The 16501-nt window shown below is 51.4% G+C and overlaps 1 protein-coding gene across 4 annotated transcripts in view; it reads right to left on the bottom strand.

Moving 5' to 3' along the window:
* The window catches only part of SEC14L5 (SEC14 like lipid binding 5), a 39766-nt gene extending 23507 nt beyond the window's left edge, over nt 1-16259 (bottom strand). Inside the window, exons 1-3 of one of the 4 annotated variants that reach the window (XM_037814017.1) lie at nt 16013-16259; nt 15224-15339; nt 550-666 (exon numbers count right to left, since the gene is read on the bottom strand). In XM_037814017.1, coding sequence (XP_037669945.1) covers nt 550-666; nt 15224-15286 — 180 coding nt within the window. In that variant the 5' untranslated portion in view covers nt 15287-15339; nt 16013-16259. Of the gene's footprint in view, nt 1-549; nt 700-15223; nt 15340-15591; nt 15723-16012 lie in introns of those variants that run through there. The other 3 variants (XM_037814018.1, XM_037814015.1, XM_037814016.1) reach the window with 3 other exon arrangements.
* Nucleotides 16260-16501: the final 242 nt, after the last annotated feature.

Raw genomic sequence — 16501 nt, 5'->3', positions numbered from 1 at the left:
CCTGGGGTACCTCTGCCCTGCGGTCCCCAGCTGGGTGGCCGCACCAAGCCCAGATTCCCGGCCCCGGCCCCCGACACGGTGCGCTCCCGATCTGGACCCTTAAATCCCACCCTGCCACCAGCCCGCGTTCCCCGGAACCCCTGACCCCAGTCTGGTCTGCCCGGACCCAAACCCCCCGACCTCTGGATTCCCAGTACCCCGCCTGCCCCCTCCCTGGCACCCCCTCTCTTCCCCCCGGACCCCACAGCCCCGGACCCAAGGCGCAGACCCCCGCATGCGGTCTGATCTGCTCTGTCCAGGATTCCTGGACCCTTCGTACCCCGCCCATCCCGCGCGGGATCTCCCGCCACCGCTTCCTGCCTCTCCCTGCCCCCTGCCAGCCCCGGAGCCCCGCCCACCTCACCGGAGCCCCTCCCCTGCCATCCCCGGAGCCCCGCCCACCTCACCGGAGCCCCTCCCCTGCCCGCCCCGGAGCCCCGCCTCCTGTCCCCCTAAGCCCCGCCCACATCCCCGGGCCCCCTCCCCTGCCCGCCCCGGAGCCCCGCCCACCTTGCGCAGCAGCCGCGGGGCCTCCACGCGCAGCCAGCAGCTCCGCTCCACCACGTGCACCGCCCCGTCAGCGCTGCGGGACTCGTTCAGCACCTCGCTGCCCAGGAAGACCGGGATCTGCGGGCAGGTGGGGAAGCGCTTCTCGTAGGCCTGCGGGGCGGGGCGGGCGTGAGCTCCTGGGGTCCGGGGCGCACCCTCCTCCCGCCCTTGCAAGGCTCTTGTCCCATCTACAAGCCCGGGATCCAGAGCAGGGATAAGCTTTCTTGGCTCGTGGGGGAATGGAGACGTGTGCTATTATTTCTAGCCATGACACCGTTTTTGCACCTTTAGGGGCAGAGCTATACAAGTGCCTGAGCAAGATTTGACCAGTAGCTTTTTAGTCCACATCTGAATTTTCACCCTCAGAAGGAAAAGTTGACTCACCAGGGTCTTTTAAAAAGAAGGCATTTCTCAAAAAAAAAAAAAAAAAAAAAAAAAAAAAAAAAAAAAAATGCATTTGACGAAATTCAACAGGACTTTATGATTTAAAAACAACAGCAACAACACTCAACAAATTAAGAATTGAAGGGAACTTCCTTAACCCAATAAAGGGCATTTTCAAAAAACCCACAGCTAAGGCCATGCTTAATGGTGAAAGATTAGGTGATTTCCCTCTAAGATAGCAACAAAATAAGGATGCCGGCTCTCACCAATGTTGTTCGGTATCGTCCTGGAGGTGCTAACCAGGGCAATTAGCCAAGAAAAAGACGTAAGAAACACCCACATTGGAAAGGAAAAAGTAAAACCATATTTGCAGATGACATGATCTTGTATATAGAAAATCCTAAAGAAAAAAAAACAACCTCCCCCCCAAAAAAAAACTATTAGAGCTAATAAACTGCTGAGCAATGTGGCAGAATATAAGAGCAATATACAAAAATCCACTGTATTTCTGTACAGTAGCAATGAGAATACCAAAAATAAAATTAATAAAATAATCCCATTTACAATAGTGTCAGGAAGAATAGAATTCTTAGGAATTTAACAAAGGAAGTTACACTCTGAAAACTACAAAACAGCTGAAAAAAATGAAAGACAATCTAATAATGGAAAGACATCTCATGTTCATATATTAGAAGACGTGATATTGTTAAAATGGTCATACTCCCCAAACTGATCTATAGATTCAACAAAATCCCTATCGAAATCTCAGTAGACTTCTTTGCAGAAATGGACAAGCTGGTCCTAAAATTCATATGGAGATGCAAGAGACCCAGAGAAGCCAAACCAATCTCGAAAAAGAAGAACAAAATAGGAAGACTCACATTTTCCAACTTCAAAACTTAATACAAAGCTACAGTCATCAAAACGGTGTGGTTCTGGCATAAGATAGACACAGAGATCAATGGAATAGAATTGCAGAGTCCAGAAATAAACCTTCATGTTTATGGTCAAGGGATTTTCAACAAGGCTACCAAGAAAATTCAGTATAATTTCAATAGTCTTTTCAACTAAAAGAGTTGGGACAACTGGATAGCCATAAGCAAATGAATGAAGTTAGATTCCTACCTCACACCTTATACAAAAATTAGCTCAAAATGGATCAACAACCTTATTATAAGGGCTAAAAACCATAAAACTCTTAGAAGAAAAATATGAGAAAATCTACACCACCTTGGATTTTGGCAATGGATTCTTAGATATGCCAAAAGCACAAGCAACAAAAGAAAAAATAGATAAATTGGACTTCATCAAAATTAAAAACTTTTGTGCATCAAAGAACATTATCAAGAAAGTGAGACAACCTACAGAAGTGAGAAGATAGTTAGAAATCATATATCTGATAAAGGTTTAATATTCAGAATATATAAAGTGCTCCTACAACTCAGCAACAAAAAGACAACCCAATTTAAAAACCAGCAAAGAATTTGAATAGACATTTATCCAAAGAAACTATACAAATGGCCAAAAAGCACATGAAAAGATACTTAACCATTAGTAATTAGAGAAATGCAAATCAAAACCACAATATCAATCACTAAGATAGCTATTATTTAAATAATGGAAAATAACAAGCGTTGACAAGGACTCAGATAAATTGGAACCCCCATGCACTGTTGGTGGGAATGTAAAATGGGGAAGCGGCTGTTGAAAACAGTCCGGCAGTTCCTCAAATGGTTAAATATAAGTGTATATACCCAAGAAAATTGAAAACATATGTCTCACACAAAAACTTTTATGGGAATGTTCATCACAGCACTATTCATAATAGCTTAAAAGTGGAAACAACCCAAATGTCCATCAATTGAGGAATGGATTAAAAAAGTGTGGTCTATTCATGAAAGGGAATATTATTCAGCCATCAAAAGGAAAGAAATTCTGATACATGCTACAACATGGATGAACTTTGAAAATATTATGCTATGTTAAAGAAGCCACAAAAGGCCATGCAGTGTATAAGTCCATTTATATGAAATGTCCAGAAAAACCTAATCTATAGAGACAGGAAGTACAGTAGTAGTTGCCAAGGGCTGGGAGGTGGGGATAGGTGATGATAGCTAAGGGGTGGGGAGTTTGTTTTTTGGGTAATGAAAATGTTCTAAAATTGATTGTGCTGATTGTTGCACAGCTCTGTGAATTTTCCTAAAGCCATTGATTTCTACACTTTAAATGGGTGAATTGTATGGTATTTACAAATAGGTAAATTTGTTTTAAAAAAAAGTCCCTCTTATTCTGTGTGTATATCCACACACATATGTATCCACACATGTAACATACATAACAAATATAAATAAATAAATGTGTATATTAAGATAGTTTATATGGATCATGAATATATATGAATTTATGTGAATATATTTATATATAGTGTGTATATAGTTTTATACATAATATATACAAGGTTTCATAAGTAGTGTGTTATAATTTGATAAATATAGATAGCATGCATGTATTTTAAATATAATATGTAAATAAAGGTATATATAAAAAATGGATATGTATTTAAATACTGGGTTTGTTTATATATGAATATATTTATTATATTATATATAGCATATATAGTGTATTACATTGTGTTCCATTGTATTATATTGTATTACATTACATTGTATTGCATTGCACTGAATTGTAATACACTGTATTATATTGTATTGTATTGCATTGCATTGTGTTATATTATAAATGCATATGTGCATGTAAATCTTCATGCCCTTTGTGACCCATTCACCTGTGAGCTGGGGGAGACCCCCCCCCCAGGGTTCACAGCAGACCCGGAGCCCCCACGTGGGTTCAAACCCCAGCTCCGCCACTTCCAGGCTGCGTGTCCTTGAGCAGGTTCCTTAACTTCTCCGGATACCTGAGGCTAATCTGCAGCCCTACCCCAGGGTGGTTGTGAGGACTGAGCGAGCCGGCGTGGGTGCTGAGGGGGCAGTGGGGTGATCCCCTCTGGGGCTTCTCTGTGTGCCTCAGGCAGGGCATGGCGCTGAGCGCAGGCAGGTTTCAGGCCGGGTTCTCTGGTGCTGTGCCGGTTGGAGGGGAGGCCTCCCGGGTCTGGGTGGGGTCCCCAGCCTTGCTGCTTTGAGCCACCCCGGGGTCAGCAGGGGCTCCGGGCAAGGACTGGCTCCCTTCAGCTGGGGAGGGTCCTCCCAGATGGGTGCAGAACTGGGCCAGGGTGGCTGGAGGGACTCCCACATCCACAGACAAGGGCCCAGGAAGAGGGAGTCTGTGCCCAGTCCTAGAAGCACCAGGCTCAGAGCTGGGGGCAGGTTGGGGGCGCCCGGCATCCATGGCTGCTGAGCTTGGCGGGGGGGGGGGGGGGGGGGGGGGGGGGTATGTTCCCAGCGCCTGTCGCAGCCCACGCGCCCTGGGATCAGGATCAAGGTGAGCTCCAAAAATAGCGCCGGCATCTGAGGACAGAGCCCTCCTCCCACTTCCCTCCCGGGTCCTGGGAAGAGAGGGAGAGACGTCAGCGCCCCACTCAGATGGGGCAGGGGGAGGGGACTCAGGAAGAGTTAGCGCTGTCCCCAGGTGCCCTTGTGCCCATCCCGGCGCCCACACGGCCAGCCCGGCGCTCCCCTGCCCGGGGTCCGAGGACAGAGCCGCCTCCTGCCACATCCCCGAGCTGTTGACAAACACACCAGCCGCAGAAGTGGGAGTCATTGTCCCCCAGGAGAGGGGGCTCAGTGGGACTCCTGGGGGGGGGGGGGTCGGAGGGCAGGCAAAGGGGCCTCCTGAGAACTGTGTTCCTCCATTGAAGGGAACGCATTTCTCCCGAGGAGGGAGCCGCTGGCGCCGTGGGGGAGAGCAGAGCGTGGGGTCAGCGGCCTGGGTTGGAAGCCCAGCTGGGAGGCTCCGTTCCTCCAAGCCTGTTTGCCTGTCCGGGAAATGGGTCTATGACCAAGCTCATTCCCCAGAGGATGCAACGAGGCTGAACATTTCACTCGGAGCTCAATGCATAGTAACACCCAGGACTTTTATTCTTCGGGGCCTCCACCCGGCAGCAGGACCCAGTGGCTCAGCGCAGGTTTTCAAGAAATGAAAGAGGCCCCACCCTGGTCCTTTCTGAGCCCTCCGCAGACAGTGAACACACTGCTGACCCCTCGGGCTCTGCAGTCCCCACACACAGGAGGCCCTCAGTAAATATGTGAAGAATGAATGAATGAGTGAATGAGTGAATGAATGAATGAATAACTGAATTATGAGGAAAGTCCCCTGGTGGGACAAAGAACGTGCAAGATCCACCTTAGTCCCCATCATGCTTTATGCCCAGAGCCGGGAGCCTTGCTGGGAGAATAGAGCCCCCTCCACACCTAGCTGTGGTGCCACCTGGGACCAGAACAAGGCCCTGCAGGGAACAGAGCAGGGAAGGGAAAGCTACTGAGACAGGGAGGGCCACCTGCCTCCACGCACAGAATCCTACAGCCACGACCGTTCTTTCTGACAAGAGCAAGGTCCCCATTGACCCCAACACTTAGCCATTGCTGGGTCCTGCCTCTGGGTCAGCTCTTGAACCTGCATGAACAGAGGACTTCCTGGGCAGCGTTTTCTGCTAAGCATCACCGGGCATGTGTCTTCCTGCAGGGACTGCAGTAGGGTGTCACATTGACCATTTTTGTTGTTCGTTCCCCAGAGAGCTCTGTTTCCCACCCAAGGACAATGTCCTCCTCCCCTGCTGTGTGCCCAGACCCTAGGAGCTGGAGCTGGTGATAGAAGAGGAGGCCGAGGCCCACGGGGAGAAGCTGAGTGCCCACTACATGGGGCGGGTGGAGATTTGAATCCAAGCAGACTGATCACAGGTCCCAGCATTCCACTGGGTGCTGCAGAATCGTCACATCCTCCCCTGATGGCATAACCCTCCAGACCTCATTTTGGAGGGAGATTGAAGGAAAAGCCCATTCTCAGGGAATGGTGGGATCCAGAGGAGGCAGAGGGAGGCAGGCAGTCATGGAGGACTTCCTGGAGGAGTCAGAGACCTGCATTGGGGGCTGAGAAGATGCTGCGGCCTCGAGGCCTCGTCTATGCCAGTCCCTCTCCCTGGGACGCCCCCTTCCCCATCCTCCACACAGCTGCCTCCTCCCTTATCCTCCATCCTTTCGTCCCTGTGTTTCCTTGATAGCACCATCACACCCCGGAACGATGCACTTGCTTGTGAGGGGCGTGTCTAGAGCCTGAGCTTTGACGAATCTGCTTTTCCACAGCACTGACCAGATGCCCAGCACCTGGCTGTGTCCTCGGCTCACACAGTACAGGAATGTCAGTGAACAAAGAAGGAAATTGTGTAAACCTGCCGATGGGCTAAACAGCCCCGGGAAAGTGTCCTGATCAGGGGACAACAGGCCACAGGCTCAGCACATGCAGCCAGCGGAGGGCACTGGGCCAGCTGGGCTCACTTCCTGCCATGACAAGCCTCGTGTTAGGAAAGCCCTGTCTGGAGCTCCCAGATAACAGGGACAGGGGACACTGGTCAGCGGCCAATGGGCATCTGGACAGCCAAAGAGCAGGTGCTGCCTCCATGCCACCAGTGGCTGCTCCACCAGCGGAGCCACCCCACCTATGGGGGGGCCCCAGAGCCCAGTGTGGTTGGAAGTGCGTCTGTCTACACAGCTGAACGGGAGCACCCCTGAGGGTCTGTCCCCTGCCTGGGCCTGGCTCGGGGCAGGCATTTAATAAATGCAGATGGGGACTTTGCCTGGAAGGGAACTAGGGAGCCCCAGAAGGTTTGCAGGCCCCTGACCCCACCTACAACCATCACAGCAAGCATATGCAAATGTAGCCCCTCCCTGTTTTACATATCTTACCCCACAAGAGCTGGGGGTAACATAAGGACCTAACATGAGGATGCATTTGGTAGACATTTAACTTTCCCCGTTTCTTATAGCATTCTTCCATATTCTGGAATCGTTACATTTCTTTTCTTTCTCTCTTGAACATGGCTGTGACCCTTGAGAAGCTCCTGCACCCTGGGCAGAAGGCCCCAGCAGAGGGTGTCATTTCCATCACCTTCAGCACATCACAGGGTCTCACAGGGAGGAACGTGCCTGTGTGGGAAACCAGCTCACCAGGGCCAGTTTCACCCCTGCCCAAGGGCCTCGGCCGCTCGGCTCCTGTCGCACAGTTGGCCTGCCCAGCGCTGACCATCCACAGATGAACCCTGAGCCTCTTCCTGCTGAATAAACACGTGGGTTGGCCCCCTCAGGGACACGAGGCGGCAGAAGGATTAGGTTACAAGCTCCTGCCAGGTGACCAGAGAGGGACACTCAAGCCTGCCCACTCGGAAAGGACGCTGGACAAGGCCCAGAAACTGCCCCTGCAGGGATATGTCCAGGAAGGGCAGGGACCCGTTGGCTGCCTCCTATGAGCCCCCATCCTGCAAAAATCCACAGTGACACACTCAGCATGCGGAGGTGGGAGGCTTTGCAAAATGCCAGGCATCGAGTTGACATTCAATAGATATTTACATGATGAATGAATGAATGAATAATGAATGACAGCATAGCCATTAAGAGCACAGACTCTGGAGCCTGGGCTAAAATCCCTGCTCTGCCTCTTCCCAGCTGCATGACCTTGAACAAGTCATTCGCCTCTCCCTTCCTAATGCACTGGTTGGTAAAAAGGGGAATAATAAAAGCACCTACTTTATTGGGTTGTCAGGGGAATAAAGGAGTGCCTTTTTGTAAAGCGCTTAGAGTAGTGCCTGGCACATGGCAAGTTCTACATAAGCATTTGTCAAACAAATTTAAATTTAAAAAAAAGAATGAGCTTCTATAAAGGACAGAGAAGCTATTTCTGCTAATAAATTCGCTTGACAGCTGCTCCCTCCCTCCCTCCCTCCTTCCTTCCTGCTCTTCCTCATCCAAATCCAAAGGAAGCTGGAACGCGGCTCACCCCAAACCTTCCACTGCGAGTGGGGAGAGAATAGCCCAGCCGCACCAGAGAGTCCAGCCCCGTACCTCACCTTCCCTTTCCCACCCTGCAGCCGGACTGGGGGCACGGGCCACTGGGTGACGGTGCCAGCACGGCTCAAGGGTCTCACTCGTGGACCCTGTGAGCCAGGGCAACCCCAGGGCAGGCAGGCATTTCAGTCCCCTCACCTCCCCCAACTCTTATTTTTGAGATACAATTCACCCTTTTGAAGTGTACAATTCAGTGGGTTTTAGTCCATTCACAGGGTTGAGTGACCATCACCACTAATTTTGGAACATTTTCATCACCCCCAAAGGAAGCCATCAGCAGTCACTCCCCACTCCTTTCCTGGCCCCCACCCTAGAACACCACTCATCTACTTTCTCTCTATGCATTTGCCCCCTAGGGACATTTCATATACGTGGAATCATATGATATTTGTCGTTTGTGTCTGGCTTCTCTCACGCAGCGTAATGTTTCCAAGGTTCATCCCCGTTGTAGCATGGATCAGAACGTCACTCTTTTTTGTGACCGAGTAATTTTCCATCGTAGGGATCCCCACCTATGGCAGGAGTGCTCCACTGGAGCTTGTTGAATGAGTAATCAGACACCCAGCTGATGAAGGGAAGGAGGCAGAGGAGAAGGCGACAGTATCCTGAGAGCCCTTTGAGATGCCCGAGGCACACAATCTATAAAGGCAGCCACGCCAGGTGGCCTTGTAGCTGAAAAACCTACCACTATTCCAGCCAAAGCCAGCTGGAAGACACACACAAAGGGTCAGAAGGATCCTGCAGCCAGGGCACCCAGGTGCAAAGGGGACAAGAGTGGGGTGCAGTGGGGCAGAGACAGAAAACACAGGGTTTGGACCCCGTCTGCCTCTTTCCAGCTAGGGGACCTTTATGTAACCTCTCTGAGCCTCAATTTGCTCAGAAAAAAATGGGGATGATGATGATGATGATAACAATGACAATACCTATTTTCTAAGCCTTGCTGTGCAGATTAAAAGAAGACAATCTGTGTATGAGTTTAGCACAGAGCCAGACAGCACATAGCTGTTTTCAAAAAAAACTGACCCCAAAAATGGACAAGAGTCAAGCAACCCTAGGAAGTTTAGAACCCACCAGCGGCATTTATCATGACTTGGAATAGGATTTTATGTCTGTGTTTATTTTACTGCCTCAATATAACCATCATTTTGTCTGTTTTGTTCACCAGTGTCTTATACACGGTGACATGGCAGACATCGAGCAAATATTTGTTGAATGAATGAATGAATGAATGAGCAGGCACTGGGGAAAGAACAGGGCAGTTGAACCATCTTCCTATGGATACTAGACACGCAGGTCAGGCCGTGTAGGCCTCCCCTATCTCAGAGTGAACGGGCTGGCGTCTACACCCGCTGGGGAACATCGGCGCACGGCTCAGAGTGGAACCTGTGACTGACTACAGCCAAGCAGTCTCCACCCTTGGAGAGTGCAGTTCTGGAAGGTGCATATTGGACAGGTGAAGACACACCTGAGTATCTTCCCCCAAAACAGTGGCATTGGTCAATGCATCGTCGAGAACGAGGCAGTAAGGATGTCTTGAACAGGTTTGCCTGTTTTTAACAGGTTCCCAGTCCTGCAGCTGCAGCATGGGGGACATTAGCCCGGGCCTGGTTATTATGCGTTCCTGCTTCTGTCCCCAAGCGAGGCAGGCTCCCTGGGTGTGGGGCGCCACGTCTCTCCCCTCTGAGGACCCACCGTCCCAGCAGCCGGCCTCACGGGCTCCAGGATTGCATGCCCACCTGTGCCCAGCGTCAGAGCACAGCAACCTCGCTTCTCAGGGCAGGGATTTCTCTCCTCTGAACGGGCACCGTGCCTGGGGATTCCAGGATCTCCTGGTGCCCGGACAGCTCAGAGAGGGACAAGGAGGCCGCCAGGCCGGCCTGGAATATTGTGACATTCATGTGCTGTGTGAGGCTCTTGACCGGCAGGGAAGAGCCAGTTTAGACTTTCCAAGCACCCTAGAAGTGCATCCCGGGCCTCCCACCTGGACAACTCTGGCAGCCTCCGGATGCAGCCTCCCTTCAGTCCACTTTCCATAGGAGCTGGGGTTGGGGGTATCCTCCTAACCCAAAACCCGATCAGGCCTCTCCCCCTACCTACAACCTTCCAAGGCTCCCATAGTCCTCAACTAGATGACTGCAGTCCGTTCCAACCGGCCCTTGCCGGCCCGGCCAGACACTTTCTAACTTTCATTTCTTCGAAGGGACAAGTTCTGCCCTCATAGTTCTTGGCGTTCGCTTCTCTCTTTCTCGACAACTCTCAGCCTGGCTGACTTGGGCCCCTCTCTCTATTCCTACCACACCCCTTTCTTCCCCCACTAGGGGACATATCAGTCCACGTGGTATTTGCTGGCTGCTTGTCTGTATCTTCCTCCCCCACAACATGCATGCAAGTGGGAGCTCTATGAGATCCGGCAGGGACCAAGTCAGAAGAGCCAGGCAAACAAGACAGATCCAGTCCTGCCCTCCTGGGGCTTCCTTTGATGGAAGTGACCCATATGAAAAAGCAAATTAACAGAAAAACTGATGCATCCCCGGAAGGGCTAGGAGGCAATTATTTTGGAGCCCCTGCAGCTAGCACAGTGCTTGGCACATGGTGGGAGCCCAGTAAGCAGCTGTAGGAGGTCTGAACACAGGCAGGCCCTAAGTTTATGTCAGGAGCACCTGAAAGCAGAAGCCGCTTTGCCGGGCAGTGAATAAGCTCTGTTCTCCCAGTGCAAATCAGAGCCGGCTCAAGGCTTTGTAAACCATCCAGGGTGGAAAACATTGCTTCCTTTAATCCGTTAGCAACCGCATCAGGTGACAGGCTCCAGGGGACTAATTTAAACTCATTTAAATTAGGCCCCTGCTGCTTTATTAAAACTATGTCCCTAACTACGATTCCAACTGTAACCGCCCTTGGCCAGGGCTGCAAGAATTTGCCTGCAAAGGCTGCTCCTTATTAATGATCCATTTGCTAAATTACAAGCTGTTTATCAATACAAACAGGCTAGGCCTTTAAATATTTTAACACTTAATTGCTGAGGATGATCTTCACTCCACAACCCTTTCTATTGCGTAGGAAATTCTACGCCGTGCCATCTTTCTTCTTTAGGTTGCAGAACCAGTGATGATCTGAAACCACAGGGATTTCAGGCCCCCAGGGGTCCCCGGGCAGTGGCAGGGCAGGTGTTGTGGCCATGAGCTTGGGCGCAGGGGGTCCAAATTCCAGCTCTGCCATTTACTGACTGTGATCTGTGATTGTTTCTTTGGCCTTTCGAAGACTCAGTTTCCTCATCTGCTACAGATGAGGCTGCTCTAATAGTACCTGTGTCTGGGATGGTGTAGGGTAGGGTGCATGTGGGGTCCAGTCAACACCCCCGGGCTCTGTGACCCTCCAAGTGGCCAGGGACTGCAGGTCCCTTCTGTGTTCCTTTTAGGGGTCTGTGCCCTGGAAAAAGGCCCGATGGTCACTGCCCCAGTGGAACCGCTTCCTCTGCCCAGCTCTGCCATCACAGTAACTCCCAGTCCTCAACCAGCTCCGAGAAGCAGCAGAGCTAATGGGTGGGAATGTAAGTTCCGGAATGTAACTGCCTCCTCTCAGTCCCAACCCTCCACATGTTGGCTTGGTGGCCCGGGGTACGCCGTGTAGCCTCTCTGTGCCTCAGTTTTCTCATCTAGAGAATGGGGCCACTCACAAAACCCATCTCATAGAGTGGTCGTGAGCAGCCCGGGAGTTAGTTTTTGAATGGGCTCAGAACCATGCCTGGGACGTGTTTGTTAAATTAAGCAAAGTTAAAACGCCATCTGCTTAAACTCACCGAATGGCCACCATTAGGGGAGGGCGTCCATGTCACCCAGAATCACGACAACGAGCTGGAGGTTGATGGAGAATGGCCTCGGGACTCTGAATCATCTACCTCTCAGTCCAAGATGCCCCTTTGTATCCCACACTCAGGATCTCAAACAAAGCCCCCCATCCTCCTGGGACCAGGTTCAGAGGAACCCAGGACCCTCTCCAGCCTCCATTGTTTCAATCATTTTTCTCTGTTTACAAAGTTATTACAAGCTCATTGGTTGGAATCAAATACTACAGAATGTGAAAGAAGAAAGCCAAGATCCCCCTGGAATCCCACCTGTTGGAGGCAGAATGCATGTCCAAGGATTTGACCTAAGGACAGAGATGCTCCTTCATTTGATTAGATACATTTTTGAAAGTGAAAGATAAAAGAAAAACCAAAAACTTTTAAAGCTGGGTCTGGAAAGGTTGCCTAAGCCAGCTGTTTTACTAACAAATCATTGATCCCAAGTTCAGTTGTATATTCGTCTCTGGTGGACTTTTGAAGAAGCAAAAGACACAGTGATTGTCAAGTCAGTTTTGCTAAACAGAAGAAACAAAAGGCAAACTCATCCTATGACTCGGATGCAAGGAAAACAGCCGAGTTCATCCGAAACTTCCCTGGCATCTAACCCAAACTGAGGGCAAGTGTTTAACTGAGGAACAAAAGCAGACATTTAAGTGCAGAAAAACCCTTTTGTGCCTGCCCAGCTCACAACTTACGCTGAGTTATGCAGCTATTTTGGGGACAATGATGTTTTGTAAACAGTCAGCAAAGTGGCTTTGTTGGCTACGCTGCGGATGGGGGACATTTTGCCAACAAGGACTGTGTGGAAGATAAGGCAACAGGGTCACTGCGGTTCCTTGAAAAATATGAAGGACTTAAATTAGCACAGATACAGATAATAAATATTTTGAAAATCTTTCTTTCTGACTGTACCTACAGGCCTCCATGCATCAGAGTCCAAAGACGGTTAGCAACCTGGGGGTAAACCGAGTCCTGCCTTCGTTCACTGAGCGCGGAGCTTAAAAATATGTTTAACGTTCCGATAAAGGCAAGGCGAGAACATTAGCTATTCTATTAATATGGTCTTAAGTGCTGCATTAGTGGGCATGTTTTATTTTTAAGTGCAAAGATTATGAATATTTTTGAGAACCCTAAACAGACTAAACAAAGTTTATACTTATTAAGCCCATGCAATAGTGAGTTTTCCATTCTGTAGTTATGTGGGTTTCTCTACTTCACAGCAGAGAACTGTGGATCTCTGGACTGTTCCAGAAGGGTGGGCACGGTGTCTCCCTTCTACTGAGTGAATGAATGAATGAATGAGTCCCGGGATCTTAGAATCAGTGAACTGCCAGGAGCTGTAGACAGAGGACAATTATTCATATTTAGCTACAATTTATTGTCTGCTTACTGTGGGCCGGGCCTCCTGCTGGGCACCGTGCGTGTACACACAAACACACACACACTCACTCACATGCATTACCATCTTTAATCCTTATGACACCCTTATAATCATCCCCATTTCAGAGAATTTCAGTGACTTTCCAAAGACACACAGCCAGGGCATGCTGGAACAGCGGCAGGGATGCAGGGCTTCTGACCACACGTCCCCAGGTCTCTTTATCACACTCTGGTGCCCCACCCCACTGCATCCCTATTAAAAACACAGGAAAACCACACGGACCCCAGCCACAAAAGCCACACTAAAAACTTAAACTCACTGAGTGCCTCATCTGCACTCAGTAGTTTACAGATATTTACTCATTGAAGCCACAACCCAATGCCTAGATTGCAAATCTGTGTGATCCCTGCTGTACAGATGATGGAGTGGGGACTCAGAGAGGTTAAGTGAATTGCCCAAGGTCATCCAGCCTGTCCACTGTGGAGCTGGACTATGGCCCCAGGCATGATGAGTCCTGCACTTGTAAGCCTGATGCCCCTGCCTCTCTTTGATATGGAACTATCTCTGTGTTAGAGCACAGTGCGTAAGGATGATCCCAGGATGCTTTTTAAATCCTTGATGCAACTATAAGCACACATATACGTAGATTTGTAGAATAAGATCAAGCAGGATACACACATTGATATGAACACCCTTGGATAGGAGGAGGCCATGGTTAAACGGCGGTGGTGGGGAGTGGGGGGCTTGGATTCTGGCATTTCTTACCTTTTCAGTGCAATCACTGACAAGTCCACATGGTGTCATAACAGTGGCAGCAGCATTTAGTGAGCACCTACTGCATCCCAGAGGCCCCACACATTGTCTTTTACTCCTCACTACAACCTGTGGCATTGCCCCCATTTTACCACAAAGGGAAATGCAGCCCCAAGAGGTCGTGATGGAGCCAAGGAGGAAACCCAGGCCTCTCTGGCTTCCAGCCTGCCCCGCAGTGCAAAGATGACTGATCCAGGAGGCCGAGAGCCAGGAGCTGGTTCTAGACCCCAACTGACTCACCGTGTGATCCTTAGCAGGTTGTGTCGACACTGAGAGTCTACTCTGAAAACGACTCACCATATTGATTTGTTTTCAAATCACCCTGAGGTGCAGTCAGTGCCTATACTTGGGGCCACCCAGAGCCTGGTCAGCCCCCCACGTCTCAGGAGCAGCCTGGGACCTCGAGAAGCAGCAACTTGCAGGTTGGGGGGGTCTCAGACCCCATCCACCAGGACTCACATCTGCAAGCAAGACAGCCCTGCCAAGATGTCAGGTGTCCCGACCCTGCCTGCCCACTCACTCCCTCTCTACTGCCCTCTGCTCCTGACGTCAGCAACCTGGAAGGGGAGGGGCGGGGGTCTGCGAGTGGAAGGAGCCCCCTCATGGAAGTCACAGTTGAAATCAGGGCTCTGGAACCCCTCTGCATGGATCTGAGCCACAGCTCCATCTCACCCTAGCCTCGGAACCTGGAGCCGTCACTTCACCTTTCAGTTGAGTGGTGGCAAAATGGGAATAATGAGAGCTATTGGGAATTAAATGAAACAACATATGGAAAGACTTAGCAGTGTAAACACTCAATAAATGGTTGCTAACATCAGCATCATCATTATATTTACTATTATTATTATCATTACACAAAATGACAGCTGTGGCTTGGGCCCTGATATCCTTGTTTTCTGCCAGGGAGTCTGAGGTGAGAGAACAGGAAAGCTTTGATGAGGGGAAGAAAGAAAGGACTTGTGTGGTGGTCTCCGGGCAAGGATCCAGGAAGCTCTGGTGGAAGACGGGAGGGAAAGCCAGGTGGAGGGGTCACTGGTTAGAAATTTGAACCACCAGGTCAGCTGAGAGGTGTGGTATGGCTGACACAGGTTCAAGAATTCCCTCTGATTTGGGGGTCTTAGGGGCCCCCTCTCCTTCCCACCACAACTGAATTCCTGCATCCCTCCAGCCATCACCTGAGGGGCCCGAGAATCAGGGGTCACTCACCGCCATGACCAGCTCGAATGGGTACTTGTAGACGCGGACGGGAGACTGGTACTTCTGCACCATGTTCTTGCGGGAGCCCCAGTGGAGCCACCAGGCGCGGGGTGAGCACACAGAACCTGGGGCGAGGGGGCGACGTGAGGTGGCAGCTCCCTCAAGTGAAGCAGGGAGATTGTCTGCTTCTCAGGTGCATGGGGCGGAGCCCCTCTGGCCCCACCCACACATCTCTCCAGTCCTCAAAGTGAGCCGGGATATGATCCCCAAAGCACTCCCAGCCAGGCCCCAAACCCCTGCCTGTGTGTGCCCCACGGCCTCAGACCACTCTCCCCTCCAAGAACAGTCAGCACCCCCAAACCTTCCCCCTCACCCACCTCTTCATTCTGAGGGCCCCCAGAAGCATCCACGTGAACACACACAGCAATTCACTTCGCGCATGCGCCCCACAGCCGGCCACAGACCTCCTGAGCCTCTAGCCCCGAAGACCCTCGCACCTGCCCTTCCGTTTTCCTCCAGGACACCCTGACATACACACACAGCCTTCACCAAATCTCATGCACTCTGTCACACACACGCACTCACACACGACTCCCCTCCCACGCGGGACCGCCCTTGCACACGCCCACAACTTTGTGCACACACACTCAGCGTCCCTAGCACACGCACCTGCCCAACTCCACGCACACACAGTTGCCCTGGTGCGCACAGACGGTTCGCACACGTGCATGCATACATGCACACACACGTAACACGCACACACCCATGCATGCACAGGCTCCCCCCAGCCGTGCTCACCCGCGCCCTTGAAGTCTCCGGAGACGCAGCCCCGGGGCAGTACCCTGGACACTCTCCCGCACCGGGAGCGAGCCCGCCGGGGACCTCTGTGGTCGCCCAGCCCCGAGTGCAAGCCTGGGGCGAGGCCCGAACGCAGCCGCCCGACCTGGGGCTCCCGGCTCCGTGCACCCTGGGGCCCGGCTGTCCCGATGGGGCCCGCGGGGCGGGAGTGAGACCCGCCGGGCCGGAGAGCTCCAGGACCTGGGACAGCGGAGGTCCCGGAGCGAGCCCCGCCCCCGACCGGCCACGCCCACGCCGCCCTGCCAGGGCCCCGCCCCAGACTTATCCTGCTCCCTGACTGGTCCCACCCTGTGGCCCCGCCCCGATCTATCCCCGCCCACACCACCTAGCCATGGCCCCGCCCCAAGTTTACCCAGTCCCCGCCGCAGTCTAACCCCGCCTACTCCACCCTGCCGTGACCCCGCCTCTCCCGATTTATCCTAACTCCTG

Source organism: Choloepus didactylus, chromosome 21, assembly GCF_015220235.1.
Source record: "Choloepus didactylus isolate mChoDid1 chromosome 21, mChoDid1.pri, whole genome shotgun sequence".
In the NCBI taxonomy this organism is placed as follows: Eukaryota; Metazoa; Chordata; class Mammalia; order Pilosa; family Megalonychidae; genus Choloepus; species Choloepus didactylus.
This window is presented reverse-complemented; position numbering and strand designations above follow the sequence as displayed.